This window comes from Bombina bombina, chromosome 4 (genome assembly GCF_027579735.1).
Source record: "Bombina bombina isolate aBomBom1 chromosome 4, aBomBom1.pri, whole genome shotgun sequence".
Lineage (NCBI taxonomy): Eukaryota > Metazoa > Chordata > Amphibia > Anura > Bombinatoridae > Bombina > Bombina bombina.
Window position 1 is genome coordinate 1054343239 of NC_069502.1, and position 26186 is coordinate 1054369424.

Consider the following 26186-nt stretch of genomic DNA (forward strand, 5'->3'; position numbering starts at 1 on the left):
AGAATCACTGATGCTCTCTCCTGTTTGATTCTGGCAATCAATCGAGGAAGCATCGGGAAGGGTGGAAACACATAAGCCATCCCGAAGGTCCAAGGTGCTGTCAAAGCATCTATCAGAACCGCTCCCGGATCCCTGGATCTGGACCCGTAACGAGGAAGCTTGGCGTTCTGTCGAGACGCCATGAGATCTATCTCTGGTTTGCCCCAACGTCGAAGTATTTGGGCAAAGACCTCTGGATGAAGTTCCCACTCCCCCGGATGAAAAGTCTGACGACTTAAGAAATCCGCCTCCCAGTTCTCCACTCCCGGGATGTGGATTGCTGACAGGTGGCAAGAGTGAGACTCTGCCCAGCGAATTATCTTTGATACTTCCATCATTGCTAGGGAGCTTCTTGTCCCTCCCTGATGGTTGATTTAAGCTACAGTCGTGATGTTGTCCGACTGAAACCTGATGAACCCCCGAGTTGTTAACTGGGGCCAAGCCAGAAGGGCATTGAGAACTGCTCTCAATTCCAGAATGTTTATTGGTAGGAGACTCTCCTCCTGATTCCATTGTCCCTGAGCCTTCAGAGAATTCCAGACAGCGCCCCAACCTAGTCGGCTGGCGTCTGTTGTTACAATTGTCCAGTCCGGCCTGCTGAATGGCATCCCCCTGGACAGATGTGGCCGAGAAAGCCACCATAGAAGAGAATTTCTGGTCTCTTGATCCAGATTCAGAGTAGGGGACAAGTCTGAGTAATCCCCATTCCACTGACTTAGCATGCACAATTGCAGCGGTTTGAGATGTAGGCGTGCAAAGGGTACTATGTCCATTGCTGCTACCATTAAGCCGATCACCTCCATGCATTGAGCTACTGACGGGTGTTGAATGGAATGAAGGACACGGCATGCATTTTGAAGCTTTGTTAACCTGTCTTCTGTCAGGTAAATCTTCATTTCTACAGAATCTATAAGAGTCCCCAAGAAGGGAACTCTTGTGAGTGGAAAGAGAGAACTCTTCTTTTCGTTCACCTTCCATCCATGCGACCTTAGAAATGCCAGTACTAACTCTGTATGAGACTTGGCAGTTTGAAAGCTTGAAGCTTGTATCAGAATGTCGTCTAGGTACGGAGCTACCGCAATTCCTCGCGGTCTTAGTACCGCCAGAAGAGCACCCAGAACCTTTGTGAAGATTCTCGGAGCCGTAGCCAATCCGAATGGAAGAGCTACAAACTGGTAATGCCTGTCTAGAAAGGCAAACCTTAGATACCGGTAATGATCTTTGTGAATCGGTATGTGAAGGTAAGCATCCTTTAAATCCACTGTGGTCATGTACTGACCCTTTTGGATCATGGGTAAAATTGTCCGAATAGTTTCCATTTTGAACGATGGAACTCTTAGGAATTTGTTTAGGATCTTTAAATCCAAGATTGGCCTGAAAGTTCCCTCTTTTTTGGGAACCACAAACAGATTTGAGTAAAACCCTTGTCCTTGTTCCGACCGCGGAACCGGATGGATCACTCCCATTAATAAAAGATCTTGTACGCAGCGTAGAAACGCCTCTTTCTTTATTTGGTTTGTTGACAACCTTGACAGATGAAATCTCCCTCTTGGGGGAGAGAATTTGAAGTCTAGAAGGTATCCCTGAGATATGATCTCTAACGCCCAGGGATCCTGGACATCTCTTGCCCAAGCCTGGGCGAAGAGAGAAAGTCTGCCCCCCACTAGATCCGTTCCCGGATCGGGGGCCCTCGATTCATGCTGTCTTAGGGGCAGCAGCAGGTTTCCTGGCCTGCTTGCCCTTGTTCCAGGACTGGTTAGGTCTCCAGCCTTGTCTGTAGCGAGCAACAGCTCCTTCCTGTTTTGGTGCAGAGGAAGTTGATGCTGCTCCTGCTTTGAAATTACGAAAGGAACGAAAATTAGACTGTCTAGCCTTAGGTTTGGCTCTGTCTTGAGGCAGGGCATGGCCTTTACCTCCTGTAATGTCAGCGATAATTTCTTTCAACCCGGGCCCGAATAAGGTCTGCCCTTTGAAAGGTATATTAAGCAATTTAGATTTAGAAGTAACGTCAGCTGACCAGGATTTTAGCCACAGTGCTCTGCGTGCCTGAATGGCGAATCCGGAATTCTTAGCCGTAAGTTTAGTTAAATGTACTACGGCATCTGAAATAAATGAGTTAGCTAACTTAAGGGCTTTAAGCTTGTGTGTAATCTCATCTAATGGAGCTGATTCAAGTGTCTCTTCCAGAGACTCAAACCAAAATGCTGCTGCAGCCGTGACAGGCGCAATGCATGCAAGAGGTTGCAATATAAAACATTGTTGAACAAACATTTTCTTAAGGTAACCCTCTAACTTTTTATCCATTGGATCTGAAAAGGCACAGCTATCCTCCACCGGGATAGTGGTACGCTTAGCTAAAGTAGAAACTGCTCCCTCCACCTTAGGGACCGTTTGCCATAAGTCCCGTGTGGTGGCGTCTATTGGAAACATCTTTCTAAATATCGGAGGGGGTGAGAACGGCACACCGGGTCTATCCCACTCCTTAGTAACAATTTCAGTAAGTCTCATAGGTATAGGAACAACGTCAGTACTCGCCGGTACCGCAAAATATTTATCCAACCTACACATTTTCTCTGGTATTGCAACTGTGTTACAATCATTCAGAGCCGCTAACACCTCCCCTAGTAATACACGGAGGTTTTCCAGCTTAAATTTAAAATTTGAAATATCTGAATCCAGTTTGTTTGGATCAGAACCGTCACCCGCAGAATGAAGCTCTCCGTCCTCATGTTCTGCAAATTGTGACGCAGTGTCTGACATGGCCCTAATATTATCAGCGCACTCTGTTCTCACCCCAGAGTGATCACGCTTACCTCTTAGTTCTGGTAATTTAGCCAAAACTTCAGTCATAACAGTAGCCATATCCTGTAATGTGATTTGTAATGGCCGCCCAGATGTACTCGGCGCTACAATATCACGCACCTCCCGAGCGGGAGATGCAGGTACTGACACGTGAGGCGAGTTAGTCGGCATAACTCTCCCCTCGTTGTTTGGTGAAATATGTTCAATTTGTACAGATTGACTTTTATTTAAAGTAGCATCAATACAGTTAGTACATAAATTTCTATTGGGCTCCACTTTGGCTTTAGCACATATAGCACAGATATCTTCCTCTGAATCAGACATGTTTAACACACTAGCAAATAAACTAGCAACTTGGAAATACTTTTCAAGTAATTTACTATAATATGAAAACGTACTGTGCCTATAAGAAGCACAGAAAAAGTTATGACAGTTGAAAATTAATAAACTGAAAAGTTATAGCATCAAATCTTTGTAAAAAAAACACAATTTTAGCAAAGGATTGCTCCCATTAGCAAAGGATAACTAACCCTGATAGCAGAAAAATAAATAAATAAATAAATACAGAAATAAACGTTTTTTTATCACAGTCAACTACAATCTCACAGCTCTGCTGTGAGTGATTACCTCCCTCAAAACAAGTTTTGAAGACCCCTGAGTTCTGTAGAGATGAACCGGATCATGCAGGGAAGACAATAAACTTCTGACTGAATCTCCCCCTCACACATAACAGTGAGAGAGATCAGTAAACTGTCATAAATTAAATAAAACGACTGCCAAGTGGAAAAAAAAATAGTGCCCAAAACATTTTTTCACCCAGTACCTCAGAAAATTAAACGATTTTACATGCCAGCAAAAAACGTTTAACATTAATAAATTGAGTGTTATTAAAAAGCCTGTTGCTAGTCCCTGCAAATTAGGCTAAAGTTTTATGCATACAGTATAATTCCAGTGAAGTGCCATTCCCCAGAATACTGAAGTGTAAAATATACATACATGACAGCCTGATACCAGTTGCTGCTACTGCATTTAAGGCTGAGTTTACATTATATCGGTATGGCAGAATTTTCTCATCAATTCCATTGTCAGAAAATAATAAGCTGCTACATACCTCTTTGCAGATTAATCTGCCCGCTGTCCCCTGATCTGAAGTTTACCTCTCCTCAGATGGCCGAGAAACAGCAATATGATCTTAACTACTCCGGCTAAAATCATAGAAAAACTCAGGTAGATTCTTCTTCAAATTCTACCAGAGAAGGAATAACACACTCCGGTGCTATTATAAAATAACAAACTTTTGATTGAAGGTATGAAACTAAGTATAATCACCACAGTCCTCTCACACATCCTATCTATTCGTTGGGTGCAAGAGAATGACTGGGAATGGCAGTTAGGGGAGGAGCTATATAGCAGCTCTGCTGGGTGAATCCTCTTGCACTTCCTGTTGGGGAGGAGTTAATATCCCATAAGTAATGGATGATCCGTGGACTGGATACACTTAACAAGAGAAAGAGCAGCACACTATTTTGACACATTTGTATTTAATACTTTTTTTTTATATTATGCTTTATTTAACATTTATTATGTTTATACTAAACTATACTATTATACTAAAGGGCCAGGCAGCAAAGTTTAAAATAATCTTGGCAACAGCAGATAAAGCTTGCTAAACTCCTTCAGCAATCCATTCATCAATACCATTCATTCACACATTCATCCATTTACCCATTCAGGTATTTTACTAACTTATTTGTGTCTGTGCCTGGAAATAAAAAGAACTTCTACCTACAAAAAGATTTAATTAATTTATTAAGTGACAATAAACAAGTTGTTTGCCAAATCCTAACCATTTATTATTACTACGATATGTGCATAAAATGTGTAAATATGTGCAGGTTAGATTATATAATCAGATGTACTGTAGGACACACTATATGACATATAGTGTGTCCTACAGTACATCTGAGTTTAAGGGTTTTGGATCATGGTGATTAAGAGGTGAATTGTTTTTAAGGAGCTATTGCACTGGGGGTCTCAAGTTTAATGGCTCTGTTTTAGTGCACTGCATAAGATTTAGACTTCATTCTTTTACCTAGTGATTTAGCACATATTCTCCAAATGTTAATAGTGGGGGATAAGCCAGCTAGAAGCTACACTTTCCTGCAGAATATGTAGGTCTGCTCTTATTTTGACTTTCATATATGCTTTGTAAATGCGTGCCCCCTCGTCAGAAAAAAATGCCCCCCCATTTCATTCGTTCTGGAGCCGACCCTGTCTGTGGCCCTCTCTGCACCGGAGATTGTTGGCTTACCGCGTTGGTGGGTGGGAGGCTGGTGGGAGGCGGGTGGTGGCCATCGATGGCCTTGGTGACGTGCAGGGGGGGGCGGGATCGTGGGCGTGGATGATCGGGGGGCGCGCACTGATGCGCGCGTGTGCACGGAAGGGCGGGCGCGTGCACGGGGAGGGAGCGGGTGGGAACCGCTACACTACAGAAAAAAGTTAAACAAAAAAATGCAAAAAAAAGGGAATAAAAGTTTTTTTTATCAAACAATTAAGGTGTTGGGGGGGGGGGAAGCTACACTACAGAATTTCTATTTTTTTAAAAAAAAAACGTTTTTTTCTTGAAACTGGGTACTGGCAGACAGCTGCCAGTACCCAAGATGGCCCCCAATAATGCAGAGGGGGAGGGTAAGAGAGCTGTTTTGGGGGTGGATCAGGGAGGTTGGGGGCTAAGGGGGGATTCTACAAAGCAGCATATGTAAATATGCTATAAAAAAAAAGAACAAATTAAAAAAACCTTTTATTTTAGTACTGGCAGACTTTCTGCCAGTACTTAAGATGGCGGGGACAATTGTGGGGTGGGGGAGGGAAGGGAGCTGTTTGGGAGGGATCAGGGGGTGGGATGTGTCAGGTGGGAGGCTGATCTCTACACTAAAGCTAAAATTAACCCTGCAAGCTCCCTACAAACTACCTAATTAACCCCTTCACTGCTAGCCATAATATACGTGTGATGCGCAGCAGCATTTAGCAACGCCGAAGTCATATATGTCTGCTATTTCTGAACAAAGGGGATCCCAGAGAAACATTTACAACCATTTGTGCCATAATTGCACAAGCTGTTTGTAAATAATTTCAGTGAGAAACCTAAAATTGTGAAAAATTTAACGTTTTTTTAAATTTGATCGCATATGGTGGTGAAATGGTGGCATGAAATATACCAAAATGGGCCTAGATCAATACTTGGGGTTGTCTACTACACTACACTAAAGCTAAAATTAACCATACAAGCTCCCTAATTAACCCCTTCACTGCTGGGCATAAAACACGTGTGGTGCGCAGTGGCATTTAGCAGCCTTCTAATTACCAAAAAGCAACGCCAAAGCCATATATGCCTGCTATTTATGAACAAAGGGGATCCCAGAGAAGAATTTACAACCATTTATGCTATAATTGCACAAGCTGTTTGTAAATGATTTCAGTGAGAAACCTAAAGTTTGTGAAAAAATTTGTGAAAAAGTGAACGATTTTTTTTATTTGATCGCATTTGGCGGTGAAATGGTGGCATGAAATATACCAAAATGGGCCTAGATCAATACTTTGGGATGTCTTCTAAAAAAATATATATACATGTCAAGGGATATTCAGAGATTCCTGAAAGATATCAGTGTCCCAATGTAACTAGCACTCATTTTGAAAAAAAGTGGTTTGGAAATAGCAAAGTGCTACTTGTATTTATGGACCTATAACTTGCAAAAAAAGCAAAGAACATGTAAACATTGGGTATTTCTAAACAAAATTTAGAAACTATTTAGCATGGGATTATTTTGGTGGTTGTAGATGTGTAACAGATTTTGGGGGTCAAAGTTAGAAAAAGTGTGTTTTTTTCCATTTTTTCCTCATATTTTAAAAATTTTTTAGAGTAAATTATAAGATATGATAAAAATAATGGTATCTTTAGAAAGTCCATTTAATGGCGAGAAAAACGGTATATAATATGTGTGGGTACAGTAAATGAGTAAGAGGAAAATTACAGCTAAACACAAACACCGCAAAAATGTAAAAATAGCCTTGGTCCCAAACGGACAGAAAATGGAAAAGTGCTGCGGTCATTAAGGGGTTAAAGTGTAAGCATTTGATGTTTTTTGGGATTCGAGGTTAGGGGTTCAATTCCCTGTTTGGTGAATATATATATATATATATATTTTTTTTTTTTTTTTCTAAGGATAACAAATTGTTTTTTAGTATATATATTTTTCAGCAGCCTTATTTATTTTTTATTTGTTTATTAGGGTAATAATATTAGTAAAAAAATTTGTAGAAAGATGCCGGCAACAAATTGTATGTTAATATGTTAATATTGTTTCCAGAATACTATGCAATATTTTTAACATGAATGTTTTTTAAATATAAAATTAGTTCTACACATGAATTTTCAAATATGAATGTATATTCTGCAAATATTTTCACTGATAACAATGCTTATAAATGTACTAATGTTAACAGCCTCACCTTTTACAAAACAGGTGGAAGACTAATTGATTAATCAAATCAGCTGGCTGGAAGTGGGTTTAAAAGAGAGCATTGTGCATTTGGTTTTTAGAGCTTGAAAAAGTTATTACATTTTGAAACTAGTTGCTCTATTTGCTCTATTTTAAACTAACTCCTACACCTTTGGAGTATTTTATTTGTGCAGATATCTTGTGGCTGAATAACCCTCTGCTAGGTGTTTTTTGTGCAGTATTGGCCATTATAAACAGGCATTGGGAGCGAGAATGCATATCCTGTAAAAGAAAGCTGCAAAAAATTCACTGGGTTTCTAGCCTAGTATATCTAATTGCTTTTCCCTGTTAAAGCTTTTCTGTTTCCAGTGGCCATTGGTTACTATTGGAAGGTGTGTCCACAGATCGTTGGTTCAAGTTTGGAGGCCGGTTGCTGCTTATTATTATGTAAGTACGGATGTAACTTCCCCTGCTATTTGCTGTGTGACATTTACTAAGAGGATTCCTTGTCCGTAGGGGAAATACCATCATTGGCTGCGACTGCCTCTTTTGTCCTGGGAACGCTCCTCTTACAACTATACACAGAACAGCATCCTTGTATGAGCGTGGGTCCACATAGTAACAAGCCGAAAAATCGTCCACTCCTGGGAACTGTTTCTTATGCATGAACTTTTGGTTTAAGGAGTTTTTTATACTAATTTTCTTTTTTTCTTAATTTTGTGATTTATTATTGTATGTCTTGAATAGGTCGACCTATATTGTAATAAAGTTTTTTATATATAGATATGCAATTCTAGTATTTGTTGCTGGCATCCTCTATAGAATTGAATTTTTTCACATAGAATTTTTTTCATATATAATTTTTTCCAATTTTGAAAAGATTTTTTTCACACATAATTCATAATTCACAATTTATTTTTACATGTATTATACAGATTGCCTATTATAGTAGTATCATATTAGTATCAGGTTAGGTGTTTTATTATTATATATATATATTCTATAATCCTTACTCTTAAGCTGGTTTCAGCGCTCCCTAGTGCTTTGTATTTTGTACCAAATAGAGTCTTCCCCCTTGAAAGGAGTAGACAAAAACTTGGATTTAGAGGACACATCCGCAGACCAAGACTTTAACCACAAGGCTCTGCGTGCTAGAATGGCAAAACCTGCATTCTTGGCAGCTAACTTAGCGGTCTGAAAAGCGGCGTCCATGACAAAGGAATTAGCCAATTTTAGGGCCTTGATCCTATCCATTATTTCCTCTAAGGAAGTCTCAGTCTTCAGAGATTCTTCCAAAGCATCAAACCAAAAGGCAGCCACAGTTGTAACTGGTACAATACAGGCCGTCGGTTGTAAAAGGAAACCTTGATGAACAAATAGCTTTTTTAGCAGACCCTCCAATTTTTTATCCATAGGGTCTTTGAAAGCACAACTGTCCTCAATCGGAATAGTTGTACGCTTAGCTAGAGTAGAAAAAGCACCCTCCACCTTAGGGACTGTCTGCCAAGAATCCCGCACAGTGTCAGCTATAGGGTACATCTTCTTGAACATAGAGGAAGGGGAGAACGGGATACCCGGTCTTTCCCATTCCTTGGTGACAATCTCCGAAATTCTCTTAGGAACCGGAAATGTATCTGAGTAAGTAGGGACTTCCAGATATCTATCCATCTTACACAATTTTTCTGGAGGGACCACAATAGAGTCTCAATCATCCAGAGTCAATAAAACCTCCCGAAGTAACAGGCGGAGGTGTTCCAATTTAAATCTAAAGGACATGACGTCTGAATCTGTTTGGGGTAAAGCACTACCTGAGTCAGACAGCTCCCCTTCAGACAAAATCTCCTTACCCTCCAATTCAGAGGACTGGGAGGGTACATCAGAGATAGCCATCAAAGCATCAGAAGCTACAGGGATACCCTGCGATTCTGTCCTGCTACATTTGCCTTGTAACCCTGGTAACTTAGACAAAACCTCTGTAAGGGTAGACAACATAACTGTAGCCATATCCTGCAAAGTAAAAGCAACAGACGCAGATGGCGCAGCTTGAGCTGGTGTTAAAGGCTGTGACGCTTGGGGAGAAGATTGCGGCAAAACCTGAATCTCATTGGATAGAGAATCATCTTTAAAAAATAATTTCTCTTTACCTTGTACTGCTCTCTCCACACAATTGTCACAAAGTGTGACAGGGGGTTCCACAATGGCATCTAAACACATGAGACATGTACTCTGTTCCATGTCTTCCATAATAACAGCTGCAAGATACCAACTTAATCAGATCTCCTTTATTAAACAATAGTTTACTGTCTCTTTAAATAAAAAACTTTAATTGAGAAAAACGTGTACTGTGTCTTTAATAAAAATTTATCCTAACACCAAATAAATTTGACAAAGTAATAGGCACAGAAACTATATACTGTCCCATTAAGCAGTAAAAACGTTAACTTTGCTGAAATACTACTTAATTTTTTCTCCTCTGCTTTAAATTTCACATTGGCCGTTATAATGAAAAGAAAAGGAGTTAATACTCCAGTCACCCTGCCACAGCACTGCTGCGGCTCCTACCTGGTTCCGGATAGGAACCGGACTGCGTAACCCCCTGATCTAGCAGCTCTCTAGTAAATTTCGTAGTCAGAAGCTGCACCGGAACTTAGAAACTGTCACCAGTCTAAGCAGCTACGCAATGGCGCTACAGAAAGCGCGCAAATGTAGCCCCGCCCATCATGGGCGTCACCAAAGACCCGTAACAAACCAAGGGAAAAGTCTATACCAAATTAGCCCTAAGTGCTTAAATAACCTCCCCAGCGTCAGCAACAGAATATAAAGTCTGTTTCTTAACGTTCAGCTCTCAGTAAAGGCAAAAAAACATAATTTATGCTTACCTGATAAATTTATTTCTCTTGTAGTGTAGTCAGTCCACGGGTCATCCATTACTTATGGAATATATCTCTTCCTAACAGGAAGCTGCAAGAGGATCACCCAGCAGAGCTGCTATATAGCTCCTCCCCTCACATGTCACATTCAGTCATTCGACCAAAGCAGACGAGAAAGGAGAAACCATAGGGTGCAGTGGTGACTGGAGTTTAATTAAAATTTAGATCTGCCTTAAAGACAGGGCGGGCCGTGGACTGACTACACTACAAGAGAAATAAATTTATCAGGTAAGCATAAATTATGTTTTCTCTTGTTAAGTGTAGTCAGTCCACGGGTCATCCATTACTTATGGAATACCAATACCAAAGCTAAAGTACACGGATGAAGGGAGGGACAAGGCAGGAACATTAAACAGAAGGAACCACTGCCTGAAGTACCTTTCTCCCAAAAATAGCCTCCGAAGAAGCAAAAGTGTCAAATTTTGAAAAGGTGTGAAGCGAAGACCAAGTCGCAGCCTTGCAAATCTGTTCAACAGAGGCCTCATTTGTAAAGGCCCAGGTGGAAGCCACAGCTCTAGTAGAATGAGCTGTAATCCTTTCAGGAGGCTGCTGTCCAGCAGTCTCATAGGCTAAACGTATTATGCTACGAAGCCAAAAAGAGGTAGCCGAAGCCTTTTGACCTCTTCTCTGTCCAGAGTAAACGACAAACAGGGAAGAAGTTTGATGAAAATCTTTAGTTGCCTGCAAATAAAACTTCAGGGCACGGACTACGTCCAGATTATGCAAAAGTCGTTCCTTCTTTGAAGAAGGGTTAGGACACAGTGATGGAACAACAATCTCTTGATTGATATTCCTGTTAGTAACTACCTTAGGTAAGAACCCAGGTTTAGTACGCAGAACTACCTTGTCTGAATGAAAAATCAGATAAGGAGAATCACAATGTAAGGCAGATAACTCAGAGACTCTTCGAGCCGAGGAAATAGCCATCAAAAACAAAACCTTCCAGGATAACAGCTTGATATCAATGGAATGAAGGGGTTCAAATGGAACGCCTTGAAGAACATTAAGAACTAAGTTTAAGCTCCACGGCGGAGCAACAGTCTTAAACACAGGCTTAATCCTAGATAAAGCCTGACAAAAAGCCTGAACGTCTGGAACTTCAGCCAGACGTTTGTGTAGAAGAATAGACAGAGCAGAAATCTGTCCCTTTAACAAACTAGCAGATAAGCCCTTTTCTAAACCCTCTTGTAGAAAAGACAATATCCTAGGAATCCTAACCTTACTCCATGAGTAACTCTTGGATTCGCACCAATATAAATATTTACGCCATATCTTATGGTAAATTTTTCTGGTAACAGGCTTCCTAGCCTGTATTAAGGTATCAATAACCGACTCCGAGAAGCCACGCTTTGATAGAATCAAGCGTTCAATCTCCATGCAGTCAGCCTCAGAGAAATTAGATTTGGATGGTTGAAAGGACCCTGAATTAGAAGGTCCTGTCTCAGAGGCAGAGACCACGGTGGACAGGACGACATGTCCACTAGGTCTGCAAACCAGGTCCTGCATGGCCACGCAGGCGCTATCAGAATCACCAAAGCTCTCTCCTGTTTGATCTTGGCAATCAAACGAGGAAGCATCGGGAATGGTGGAAACACATAAGCCATGTTGATACCCAAGGGGCTGTCAGAGCATCTATCAGCACCGCTCCTGGGTCCCTGGACCTGGATCCGTAACAAGGAAGCTTGGCGTTCTGACGAGACGCCATGAGATCCAGATCTGGTTTGCCCCAACGATGAATCAGTTGAGCAAAGACCTCCGGATGAAGTTCCCACTCCCCCGGTTGAAAAGTCTGGCGACTTAGAAAATCCGCCTCCCAGTTCTCCACGCCTGGGATGTAAATCGCTGACAGGTGGCAAGAGTGAGACTCTGCCCAGCGAATTATCTTTGAGACTTCCAACATCGCTAGGGAACTTCTGGTTCCCCCTTGATGGTTGATGTAAGCCACAGTCGTGATGTTGTCCGACTGAAATCTGATGAACCTCAGAGTTGCTAACTGAGGCCAAGCTAGGAGAGCATTGAATATTGCTCTTAATTCCAGAATATTTATTGGGAGGAGTTTCTCCTCCTGAGTCCATAATCCCTGAGCTTTCAGGGAGTTCCAGACTGCGCCCCAGCCTAGAAGGCTGGCGTCTGTTGTTACAATCGTCCAATCTGGCCTGCGAAAGGTCATCCCCTTGGACAGATGTGGCCGAGAAAGCCACCATAGAAGAGAATCTCTGGTCTCTTGATCCAGATTTAGTAGGGGGGACAAATCTGAGTAATCCCCGTTCCACTGACTTAGCATGCACAATTGCAGCGGTCTGAGATGCAGGCGCGCAAATGGTACTATGTCCATTGCCGCTACCATTAAGCCGATTACTTCCATGCACTGAGCTACTAACGGGTGTGGAATGGAATGAAGGACACGGCAAGCATTTAGAAGTTTTAATAACCTGGCCTCTGTCAAGTAAATTTTCATCTCTACAGAATCTATAAGAGTCCCTAGAAAGGGAACTCTTGTAAGTGGTAATAGAGAACTCTTTTCCACGTTCACCTTCCACCCATGCGACCTCAGAAATGCCAGAACTATCTCTGTATGAGACTTGGCAGTTTGAAAACTTGACGCTTGTATCAGAATGTCGTCTAGGTACGGAGTCACCGCTATGCCTCGAGGTCTTAGTACCGCCAGAAGTGAGCCCAGAACTTTTGTAAAGATTCTTGGAGCCGTAGCTAATCCGAAGGGAAGAGCTACAAACTGGTAATGCCTGTCGAGGAAAGCAAATCTTAGGTACCGATAATGATCCTTGTGAATCGGTATGTGAAGGTAGGCATCCTTTAAGTCCACTGTGGTCATGTACTGACCCTCTTGGATCATGGGAAGGATGGTTCGAATAGTTTCCATTTTTGAATGATGGAACTCTTAGAAATTTGTTTAGGATTTTTAAGTCCAAGATTGGTCTGAAGGTTCCCTCTTTCTTGGGAACCACAAATAGATTTGAATAGAATCCCTGCCCGTGTTCCGTCCGCAGAACTGGGTGGATCACCCCCATTAGTAAGAGGTCTTGTACACAGTGTAGAAACGCCTCTTTCTTTATTTGGTTTGCTGATAACCTTGAAAGATGAAATCTCCCTCGTGGAGGAGAAGTTTTGAAGTCCAGGAGATATCCCTGAGATATGATCTCCAACGCCCAGGGATCCTGGACATCTCTTGCCCAAGCCTGGGCGAAGAGAGAAAGTCTGCCCCCCCACTAGATCCGTTTCCGGATAGGGGGCCCTCTCTTCATGCTGTCTTGGGGGCAGCAGCAGGTTTCTTGGCCTGCTTGCCCTTGTTCCAGGACTGGTTAACTTTCCAGCCCTGCCTGTAACGAGCAACAGCTCCTTCCTGTTTTGGAGCGGAGGAAGTTGATGCTGCTCCTGCCTTGAAGTTACGAAAGGCACGAAAATGAGACTGTTTGGCCTTTGATTTGGCCCTGTCCTGAGGTAGAGCATGGCCCTTACCTCCCGTAATGTCAGCTATAATTTCTTTCAAGCCGGGCCCGAATAAGGTCTGCCCTTTGAAAGGAATATTAAGCAATTTAGATTTAGAAGTCACGTCAGCTGACCAGGATTTAAGCCATAGCGCTCTGCGCGCTTGGATGGCGAATCCGGAGTTCTTAGCCGTAAGTTTGGTTAAATGTACGACGGCATCAGAAACAAATGCGTTAGCTAGCTTAAGTGCTTTAAGCTTGTTCATAATTTCATCCAATGGAGCTGTGCGAATGGCCTCTTCCAGAGACTCAAACCAGAATTCCGCCGCAGCAGTGACAGGCGCAATGCATGCAAGGGGCTGTAAGATAAAACCTTGTTGAACAAACATTTTCTTAAGGTAACCCTCTAATTTCTTATCCATTGGATCTGAAAAAGCACAACTATCCTCCACCGGGATAGTGGTACGCTTAGCTAAAGTAGAAACTGCTCCCTCCACCTTAGGGACCGTCTGCCATAAGTCTCGTGTGGTGGCGTCTATAGGAAACATTTTCCTAAATATGGGAGGAGGGGAAAAAGGCACACCAGGTCTATCCCACTCCTTGCTAATAATCTCTGTAAGCCTTTTAGGTATAGGAAACACGTCAGTACACACCGGTACCGCATAGTATCTATCCAACCTACATAATTTTTCTGGAATTGCAACCGTGTTACAATCATTCAGAGCCGCTAATACCTCCCCTAGCAATATGCGGAGGTTCTCAAGCTTAAATTTAAAATTAGAAATCTCTGAATCCAGTCTCCCTGGATCAGATCCGTCACCCACAGAATGAAGCTCTCCGTCTTCACGTTCTGCAAACTGTGACGCAGTATCTGACATGGCTCTCACCTCATCCGCACGCTCTGTCCTTAACCCAGAGCTATCGCGCTTGCCTCTTAATTCTGGCAATTTAGATAATACTTCTGTCATAACAGTAGCCATGTCTTGCAAAGTGATTTGTAAGGGCCTCCCTGATGTACTTGGCGCCACAAAATCACGCACCTCCTGAGCGGGAGGCGAAGGTACTGACACGTGAGGAGAGTTAGTCGGCATAACTTCCCCCTCGTTGTCTGGTGATAATTTCTTTACATGTAAAGATTGACTTTTATTTAAAGTAGCATCAATGCAATTAGTACACAAATTTCTATTGGGCTCCACATTGGCCTTTAAACATAGTGAACAAAGAGATTCATCTGTGTCAGACATGTTTAAACAGACTAGCAATGAGACTAGCAAGCTTGGAAATACTTTTCTAAATAAATTTACAAGCAATATAAAAAACGCTACTGTGCCTTTAAGAAGCACAAAAAGCTGTCACAGTTGAAATAACAATGAACCAAAATAGTTATAGCAACCAATTTTTCACAGCAAATGTATTAAGTTAGCAAAGGATTGCACCCACCAGCAAATGGATGATTAACCCCTTAATACCCAAAAACGGATAACAATTTAATAATTAACGTTTTTATCACAGTCAAAACACACTGTCACAGGTCTGCTGTGACTGATTACCTCCCTCAAAATTAATTTTGAAGACCCCTGAGCTCTCTAGAGACGATCTGGATCATGGAGGATGAAGTAGACAGATTGTGACTGAATTTTTACTGCGCAAAAAAGCGCTAAAATAGGCCCCTCCCACTCATATTACAACAGTGGGGAAGCTCAGAAAACTGTTTCTATGCAGAAAACAAAAATGGCCATGTGGTAAAAATCATGCCCCAATAAGTTTTATCACCAAGTACCTCACAAAAAACGATTAACATGCCAGTAAACGTTTTAAACATACATTTGAAAAGTTATGAATTGTTATTAATAAGCCTGCTACCAGTCGCTTTTACTGCAGTTAAGGCTCATACATTATTTCAGTATTAACAGTATTTTCAGAGGCAATTCCATTCCTTAGAAAAATACATTCAGTGTACACACACTCATCAGCCTAATACCAGTCGCTATCACTGCATTTAAGGCTGAACTTACTTTACATTGGTATCAGCAGTATTTTCTCAGTCAATTCCATTCCTCAGAAAAATAATTACTGCACATACCTCATTTGCAGGGGGGCCCTGCATGCTATTCCCCTTCTCTGAAGTTACCTCACTCCTCAGATGAGAACAGCCAGTGGATCTTAGTTACGTCTGCTAAGATCATAGAAAACGCAGGCAAATTCTTCTTCTAATGCTGCCTGAGAATAAACAGCACACTCCGGTGCCATTTAAAATAACAAACTTTTGATTGTAGAAATAAACTAAGTTAAAAAAACACCACAGACCTCTCACAGCGACCTATCTAGTTAGGCTGCAAGAGAATGACTGAATGTGACGTGAGGGGAGGAGCTATATAGCAGCTCTGCTGGGTGATCCTCTTGCAGCTTCCTGTTAGGAAGAGATATATTCCATAAGTAATAGATGACCCGTGGACTGACTACACTTAACAAGAGAAAAATCTTTTACAGCAGAGTATCAATGTCCCAGTGCTCTAGGCTAAACCCTGCCTGACTGTCTGGGAATTAACCCCTGTAAGGCTCCCTACTGCAATAAAGCACAGTTAGTTCAGAGTTCTGTGTAAGCCCCTGAAAATAAACTGCACCTACCTTCATGCTGAGTAACAGCATGATATTGCTCACAGTGTCCAGAGGTCCACTATCTCCTCCAGAGGTCCTGTGGAAAGAAAAAAGGTCTTAGGTGAAATCACTAAGTCCATCTCCAGGCAACACCAAAAGGGGAGGCATAGTGATAGTAAAACTCCACCAGTTCCTCACAATTGGTCCTTCAGCTGCCCAGAATAAAAAATAGTACCCACAGGCACCATTTAAAACAACAAACTCTTGATTGAAGAATCTAAACTAACAACTCACTTTACCTCTTCCTATCACTAACACAGGCAAAGAGAATGACTGGAGGTGGAGGGAAGGGAGGAGCTATATATACAGCTCTGCTGTGGTGCTTTTTGCCACTTCCTGTCAAAGGAGGATAAATCCCATAAGTAAGGATGAAATCCGTGGACTCGTCGTGTCTTTGTAAAAGAAAGGGATTTTTACCACTCTATTAGAAGTGCAGTATAAAGTGATTTCCATGGGTTTACAAATTCCAATCCATTTACAATATAAACACACTAATATTCTGCATTAATGACCTCAGCAGCACTATCCCAGCTTATCAGAAAACACATTCAAGCAACTTTTTGTTTGATTCTGGATTTTACTTTATTAGCTGCTTGAACTTCTTGAAAATCCCAATTGGCCCCTTTTGAACATATAGGGGCCGATTTACTAAGCAGCGTATGCTGCTCATTCCGCGCGAGCCTACCGGCGGACTGCAATCATCCTGATCAGATACGATCGGGGTGATTGACACCCCCTGCTAGCGGCCGAATATGCAGGGGCGGCATTGCACAAGCATTTCACAAGAAATGCTTGTGCAAAGACCAAAATGTGCTGCTTCATTTTGGTCTTTGCATTTGTGGGTTCTGGCAGGAACCTAGACGCTGGCACACCTAAAAACATTCCCTGTGCTGGATATATATATATATATGACTGTTACAAGAAATGCTTGTGCAATGATAAATGCCGACAGCATTAATCGATGTCGGGCGGACATGATTCGCTACAGCGAATCATGTCCACCCGCAATATAATAAATCGGCCCTATATCTCAGCTGCTCAAATGTCTTTATGTTTAAAGGAATTGTATAAAGATTGGAAAGCAAGTGTGCAATATAACTTCTATTAAAAAATGCTGTTTAATCTAATATTTTTATCTCAAATAGCCTCATTTATACTTCACATGCGTTTCCAGAGGGGGCACAAAACCCCCCAGCATAATGGCTGCCCCCATGTGCCCTATTAACTTTTACCATCCCTCTCGGTATAGTGTTTTCTAGACATGTGCATGGCGAAAAAATTCGGTTCGGATCGATTCAGATTTTTTCGAATTTCGGTTTGGAGCGATTCAAATTCGAAAAAATTTGAATCAATTCGGTTCGGATTTGTTTCGGATTCATTCGGATTTGAATAAATTCGAATCAATTCGGCTGGATTCGGTTCGATTCGGTTCGGTTTGGAAATTCGGAATTTCGGTAAGTGTTAGGTTGGATTAGACTAGTATTATGTACTGTACATTAGGTGTAACCCATAGCAGAGTGATATAACCTAATATACTGTACAATACTAGTGTAATCCATGGCCATCCGAATCTACCGAATAAATCTGAATAAATCCGAATAAATCCGAAGTTATTCGGATTTATTCGGTAGATTCGGCACTATTTTAATTCGGAGATTCGGTTCGATCCGAATTTCCGAATCGAACCAAATCGCACATGTCTAGTGTTTTCCCATCACCACTCCACCCAAGTAATGAAGACTCCACCATACTATTGTTGCGAGGTGCCCTCCTTTAACATTTTGACTGTGTGCCCACCTATATGTGGTAGATGCCACTGCTTCCATGGTGAAAATCAAGGAGATTGCATGGTCTTTTATAAGTGCATATACTCTATGCACGTATTTGATTGACAGGCAAGCAAGCACTTTGTGCATAGTACAAAATTAAACTTGTGATGCTTACAGATTCCCAACATGCCTTTTCCCATGCCTACCTAAGGAGTCTTTTAATGGAAAATATATTTAAAGAATAGTTTGTATTAGAATGCTATTTTAAGCTTTCGCCAACCTCAGTTCACCTTTTAATAAACAAGATCCTTTCTCGGTTTAATGAAAAGATGAAGGCTTAGTTACTTTGTAAAATATTAAATACACATTAATTATAACCAGGAAATGTAACAATTTTAATGATTAAGTATTTATAATTTTGGAGGCTAAAAACAAAGTTTTCATATGGCAAACTCTAATAAGGGCCACTGTTGGACATCAAATCTAATTACTACTACATGGTTCTTTGAAAAACCTTATTAAAGAGACTAAATTCAACTATTTAAACATGCTATTTTTGTGTGGAAAAAGGTTAAGTTAAAGATGTTTATTTTAATTTTGAAAATAACAAAAAGTGCATGTCTGTATGCAGCTGGACATTGGCTTATCAGGTAAACTCGTACTGGTGGATAGTGGATGTTCATTAATAATAATAGAAAAAAAATTATTATTCAAAATAACTATATCATTATAAAAAAAAAAAAATTCTAATGGAACACATAGCACTTTGAAATTTCCCTTTTTATAGATAACAGAGAAAATAATACTTTAAAGGGACATTAAACACAAAATAAATGCTAGGTTAGTCTGAGAATAACATAGTTTTTTTTAGTTTCATTAGTTGTTTAAATATTGACAAAATAAGTGTAAATATTTAGCGTCTATAAAACAATGGAAGCTGCCATGTTGTAACTTAGGTTAACTTCTCTGCTGTGGCCAATTAGGCAACTGAAAAGTTCACAATTTCAGAATGGAATTACAGGAAAAGGGGGGGGGGGATAATAAAAGAATATTGCAGACTTATTTTTAGATATGCTATTAATCATTTTATATTACCACCCCAAAGTGTTTAATGTCTCTTTAATGCCATTTATGTGTTGTAGAGCTAACTGTATTATATATTTATTTCTATAGTTGTACATTAGTAAAACAGTGTAGCTACATACAGTATATACTAAACTAGATATGAAGATCACTTACACAAAAATCTGTGTAATATTCTTCTTGCAAACAAGGGTGGTTAAAGTCCCTAAAAATGAGAGATGCTAACAAATCTCCACATTAACAGAGGAAAAAAGTATCATTTTATACTACCTATTACATTTTTTGTTATTTAAGTCCTCTACCATGTACCTCCTTATGCTGGCTGAAAGATAAACCAAATGAAATATGATTATCTTGCAGATGTATAGCGTTTAGCATTTGGGGTACTACAATAATGATCTGGGATGCATAGGCCCCTAATCCTCTATAACTGCCACATATGCTTATTTATAATCATGTGCAGCCTATTTTTTACCTTTTAATTCCATCCAGCAGAAATAATCTGATCTTCATTTCCGCCCTCTCTATGACAACATAGCCTTGGGTAACCGTTAATGAAAGTCTATCAGTATACTTACCTCTTTTTAGTTTCCGCACAGCCAGCATGCGGTGATTTGAGGAAAGTTCCCATATCCTTAAGGTTTTATCATCACTAACTGTGGCACATAAAGGCAGCTGTGGGTGAGTTGCTAGACCCCAAACTTCACCTTCCATATGTCCCTGTTACAAGCAAAGAGAGAGTTAAGTCAACCTAAAGTTTTAAAAAAATATCCATCATTTTATGATGAGTTCACATGCAGATCAACAGGGCATGTAAAGGTTAATATGATAACTCTGTAGTGGCTTTCATTTGGCAATTATAAATGTTTACAAGGTTTGCTGTACACTCTAATTATATTTTCTGCCTTCAATTTTTTTTATGCATTAGTCAATACAAATTCCCACTGATTTAATCATTCTTTCTCAATAATGCAATTTGCCCATGCATAATTGTATTACTTTAGCTACTGCTCCTAAATATTTTGCTGGCACAAAAATATGGTATTGTAAATAGAAAAAAACCAACATTCAGTACTGAGATAATAGTTTATTTACAAATGTAACTGGACATTATAGTATGAGGACTTACTATAGAGTTTGTCATGTAAAAAGCAATATGTTCACCCAACCAACTATTGTAATGTAGCTATAAATATTTATAACGTCAATCTGATCGTCAATAACAAATTCATGTATGAATGCAGCACAAAAGGCCTAAATGTAATTATGTTAAGACAAACAACATATTTCATGTTTTTAAAACAGACAAGGCACCCATTTATCAAACTGTCAACTGTCTGTTCGTCTTTCATCTTAAAGTACACACATAAATCATAATTCAAACTTATCAAACTGTCATTTCCATACAAAATAACCTCTAATTGGTGTTACCAGACTGACATGTGAGCATGATTAGGGAGTGATTAGTTCAGCTGTTTTATTGAATGTCTGGGCCAAGTGTTGGCGAGAGATGTGAAGGCACTACATGCCTAACACTTCACCCCCTCACTGATAAAATGCAGGCATATCTGTGTGCAGCCAAAGAACTACAGGGAGTGCAGAATTATTAGGCAAATGAGTATTTTGACCACATCATCCTCTTTATGCATGTTGTCTTACTCCAAGCTGTATAGGCTCGAAAGCCTACTACCAATTAAGCATATTAGGTGATGTGCATCTCTGTAATGAGAAGGGGTGTGGTCTAATGACATCAACACCCTATATCAGGTGTGCATAATTATTAGGCAACTTCCTTTCCTTTGGCAAAATGGGTCAAAAGAAGGACTTGACAGGCTCAGAAAAGTCAAAAATAGTGAGATATCTTGCAGAGGGATGCAGCACTCTTAAAATTGCAAAGCTTCTGAAGCGTGATCATCGAACAATCAAGCGTTTCATTCAAAATAGTCAACAGGGTCACAAGAAGCGTGTGGAAAAACCAAGGCGCAAATTAACTGCCCATGAACTGAGAAAAGTCAAGCGTGCAGCTGCCAAGATGCCACTTGCCACCAGTTTGGCCATATTTCAGAGCTGCAACATCACTGGAGTGCCCAAAAGCACAAGGTGTGCAATACTCAGAGACATGGCCAAGGTAAGAAAGGCTGAAAGACGACCACCACTGAACAAGACACACAAGCTGAAACGTCAAGACTGGGCCAAGAAATATCTCAAGACTGATTTTTCTAAGGTTTTATGGACTGATGAAATGAGAGTGAGTCTTGATGGGCCAGATGGATGAGCCCGTGGCTGGATTGGTAAAGGGCAGAGAGCTCCAGTCCGACTCAGACGCCAGCAAGGTGGAGGTCGAGTACTGGTTTGGGCTGGTATCATCAAAGATGAGCTTGTGGGGCCTTTTCGGGTTGATGATGGAGTCAAGCTCAACTCCCAGTCCTACTGCCAGTTTCTGGAAGACACCTTCTTCAAGCAGTGGTACAGGAAGAAGTCTGCATCCTTCAAGAAAAACATGATTTTCATGCAGGACAATGCTCCATCACACGCGTCCAAGTACTCCACAGCGTGGCTGGCAAGAAAGGGTATAAAAGAAGAAAATCTAATGACATGGCCTCCTTGTTCACCTGATCTGAACCCCATTGAGAACCTGTGGTGAGATTTACAAGGAGGGAAAACAGTACACCTCTCTGAACAGTGTCTGGGAGGCTGTGGTTGCTGCTGCACGCAATGTTGATGGTGAACAGATCAAAACACTGACAGAATCCATGGATGGCAGGCTTTTGAGTGTCCTTGCAAAGAAAGGTGGCTATATTGGTCACTGATTTGTTTTTGTTTTGTTTTTAAATGTCAGAAATGTATATTTGTGAATGTTGAGATGTTATATTGGTTTCACTGGTAAAAATAAATAATTGAAATGGGTATATATTTGTTTTTTGTTAAGTTGCCTAATAATTATGCACAGTAATAGTCACCTGCACACACAGATATCCCCCTAAAATAGCTATAACTAAAAACAAACTAAAAACTACTTCCAAAACTATTCAGCTTTGATATTAATGAGTTTTTTGGGTTCATTGAGAACATGGTTGTTGTTCAATAATAAAATTAATCCTCAAAAATACAACTTGCCTAATAATTCTGCACTCCCTGTATGTCTACATGAAAGGTGAGAAGCAGCAGGAAGGAAGGCAGTTCCTCCTTCTCTCTGCACATTTTACGTCTTAACTTTTGCAACCATTGGATGTTTGCAACATGGAGGCCTAGATTATAAGTGGAGCTCAAAAACGGTTCACATTATGTTGTGTTAACATCGCTTGAGTGCAATCCATACCGCTTTCATGTTTGCACTTGCATTACAAGTCCAGAAATATCTCATCGTCCAAGTGATAATCCTAGTGTGTGCTAACACCTGAATCTGGGATAGCGAAGGTTCATTAAATCCCTCAAATAATACATTTCTATGGTGGTACTCAATACAATTAATGTCAGATAGCATTTAAGCACCAAGCTATTGGAGCTACAATAATTAAGAAGTGAAGTTTTTCATTTGTTTGTGTTATACTAATTCAATGAATCTTAAGCACAAAACACTTCACACATACAGACATACACATACAGTATATATACATGCACACAGACCTTTGACCCCTTCCCGGTCCTGCCTCTGGTCATATACCATATCTACCATATTCCTTTAATTGTGGAACAAAACTTTTTTCTTTTTGTTGACTAGATTTTGGAAGAATTTTTTAACCAGTCTCCATTTCCATCATTATATGGCTTATTTTAATTAGTTGAGTTGTCAATGTGGGCATTGTATTATTCTTACCTGAACCAGCAGAGTTATTGGGCCACTTTTATCAATTTCAAGTATTTCTCCATTTTTGGTCCCGACCAGTATGTGTCCATGTCCCAAAGTGATGGCACGAATTGAAGGATTGTCTTCTAAAAGTAAGCCTGTAATTTAGAAAATATTAGTAACTGCAAAAATGTGAAGCAAGCTATATTTATTGATTCAAGATCTTCCAGAAGCCCTTAAAGGGCCATGATACCCAAATGTTGAAACACTTAAAGGTGATGCAGCATAGCTGTAAAAAGCTGACTAGAAAATATCACCTGAACATCTCTATGTAAAAAAGAAAAATATTTTACCTCAAAATGTCCTAAGTATTCACACCCCATTGTAAAGGAATCTAAGCAGCAAATCATTATGCCTGTCCCAGGACATGCAAGGGAGCAAACCTCATGCAACCTCATGCTATTTTCCTATTCAGTTTATGGGAGTTTACTATTAAATCTCATGAGATCGCAGTAAAAGAGTTCATGACCTCAGCACTGATGATGCTGATTGGCTGCTGTGCATTTCTTCCTCTTTTCTTTTTTTACCTGCAGCTGGGCAGTAACTGAAAGATTACTTTTTTACACTGCATTTACTCTGCTGAGCTGAGGAAATTGTGAGGTAAAATATATTCCTTTTTTACATAGAGATTCTCAGGTGATATTTTACTGCCAGCTTTTTACAGTTATGCTGCATCACTTTCAAGTGATTTAACATATGAGTATTATGTCCCTTTAAAGGGTCAGTTTACTCAAAAAATGTCTCCCCTTTCCCAATGATCCACTTTACCTGCTGGTGTGTATTAAATTGTTTACAAGTATTTCTTTTACCCTTATATTGACATTTGAAATAGCTGATTTAGCCTCTGGTATCCCCACCTATTCTGAAAGTTTCTGGTCTTAGGTCCAAGCTATAAATAAGCTGTGTAAACACAACCAGCAGAAGAAATTATACTCCAAGTGGGGTATAGTAGAGATAAGGTAATAAATTGTTAATTTTCCATTGTTCTATTCAAGTATTGGTGATTGGTTTATGGACAGATATACGATAAAGAAGCAGATATATGTACACAATGTGATAAAGTAATGAGATCTGATTATACCTACAAGCTCAACCCATTTTATTAGGCTGTGGCCTCAAACACACAAAATAAGCTAATTAATTTACACAAATAAACCTTAAAAAGCAAATTCTCATACATTTTAAACTTTGCAGTTGGTAAAAAAAAGTAATTGGAAACACATTAAGGGGAAAACAATTTTACAGTATACTGTCCCTTTAAGTTTTTTTTTTTTTTTGGAAGCTCAAAACCTGTTACTAAAAACCAGGAATACGTCTTATTGTACAACACTTTTATAATTACTTTTATTATTATTATTATTATCAGTTATTTGTAGAACGCCAACAGATTCCGCATCGCTAATGATCAACTAACCTATCCGCCTCAATGCATGATCTGAAAAAATATCTTTAAAGCATAATTTGTACCTGGCATGCTTTTTATACAATGTATTATTTAATTCAACTGTTGATGTATATTCAGAATTTGCTCTGATATCCATTTTACCTTTAGAACTAGAAGAAAGTGACGCTCGTTTTATAGCATATGTTTTCAGACATCGCTCAAACATATCATCCCAAAGCTCCACCACTCCGTCCTTGCCACCTGTTACAAAGCCCTATCAAAAAAAGAATGTAAAATAAAAATGTGTCTTGCAAGCTACACATATCAACAAATAACGTAATAAGAAAACAGAATTTATGTTTACCTGATAAATTTCTTTCTCCTATGGTGTGTCCGGTCCACGGCTTCATCCTTACTTGTGGGATATTCTCATTCCCTACAGGAAATGGCAAAGAGAGCACACAGCAAAAGCTGTCCATATAGCCCCCCCTCTGGCTCCGCCCCCCAGTCATTCGACCGACGGTTAGGAGAAAAAGGAGAAACTATAAGGTGCCGTGGTGACTGTAGTGTACAGAAAAATAAAATTTTTAAACCTGACTAAAAGCCAGGGCGGGCCGTGGACCGGACACACCGTAGGAGAAAGAAATTTATCAGGTTAACATAAATTCTGTTTTCTCCTACATTGGTGTGTCCGGTCCACGGCTTCATCCTTACTTGTGGGAACCAATACCAAAGCTTTAGGACACGGATGAAGGGAGGGAACAAGTCAGGTAACCTAAACGGAAGGCACCACAGCTTGCAAAACCTTTCTCCCAAAAACCTCCGAAGAAGCATAAGTATCGAATTTGTAAAATTTGGCAAAAGTATGCAGAGAAGACCAAGTCGCTGCCTTACAGATCTATTCAACAGAAGCCTCATTCTTGAAGGCCCATGTGGAAGCCACAGCTCTAGTAGAGTGAGCTGTAATTCGTTCAGGAGGCTGCCGGCCGGCAGTCTCATAGGCCAAACGGATGATGCATTTTAGCCAAAAGGAAAGAGAGGTAGCAGTAGCTTTCTGACTTCTCCTCTTACCAGAATAGATGACAAACAAAGAAGATGTCTGTCTGAAATCCTTTGTTGCTTCTAAATAGAATTTTAAAGCACAAACTACATCTAAGTTATGTAACAAACGTTCCTTCTTCGAAACTGGATTCGGACACAGAGAAGGAACAACTATTTCCTGGTTAATATTCCGATTGGAAACCACCTTTGGAAGAAAACCAGGCTTAGTACGTAAAACTACCTTATCTGTATGGAATACCAGATAGGGAGAAGTACACTGCAAAGCAGACAATTCAGACTCCATGGAGGAGTCATAGGTCTGTAGACAGGCTTGATTCTAACTAATGCCTGTACAAACGCCTGTACATCTGGCACGGCTGCCAGACAGAGCAGATATCTGTCCTTTTAGAGAACTAGCTGACAAACCTTTATCCAAACCCTCTTGGAGAAAGGAAAGTATCCTAGGAATTCTAATTTTACTCCACGAGTATCCCTTGGATTCGCACCAACAGATATATTTTTGCCATATCTTATGGTAAATTTTCCTAGTCACAGGTTTTCTGGCCTGAATCAGAGTATCTATAACTGAATCTGAAAACCCACGCTTAGATAGGATCAAGCGTTCAATTTCCAAGCAGTCAGTTGCAGAGAGACTAGATTTGGATGTTCGAATGGACCTTGTACTAGA

The 26186-nt window shown here is 40.3% G+C and overlaps 1 protein-coding gene across 1 annotated transcript in view; it reads right to left on the bottom strand.

Moving 5' to 3' along the window:
- The window catches only part of EML6 (EMAP like 6), a 540560-nt gene that overhangs the window by 233901 nt on the left and 280473 nt on the right, over positions 1-26186 (bottom strand). The window contains exons 19-21 of the mRNA XM_053712691.1: positions 24620-24731; positions 23044-23171; positions 19805-19946 (exon numbers count right to left, since the gene is read on the bottom strand). Of these exons, the coding sequence (XP_053568666.1) occupies positions 19805-19946; positions 23044-23171; positions 24620-24731 (382 nt within the window). The remainder of the gene's footprint in view (positions 1-19804; positions 19947-23043; positions 23172-24619; positions 24732-26186) is intronic.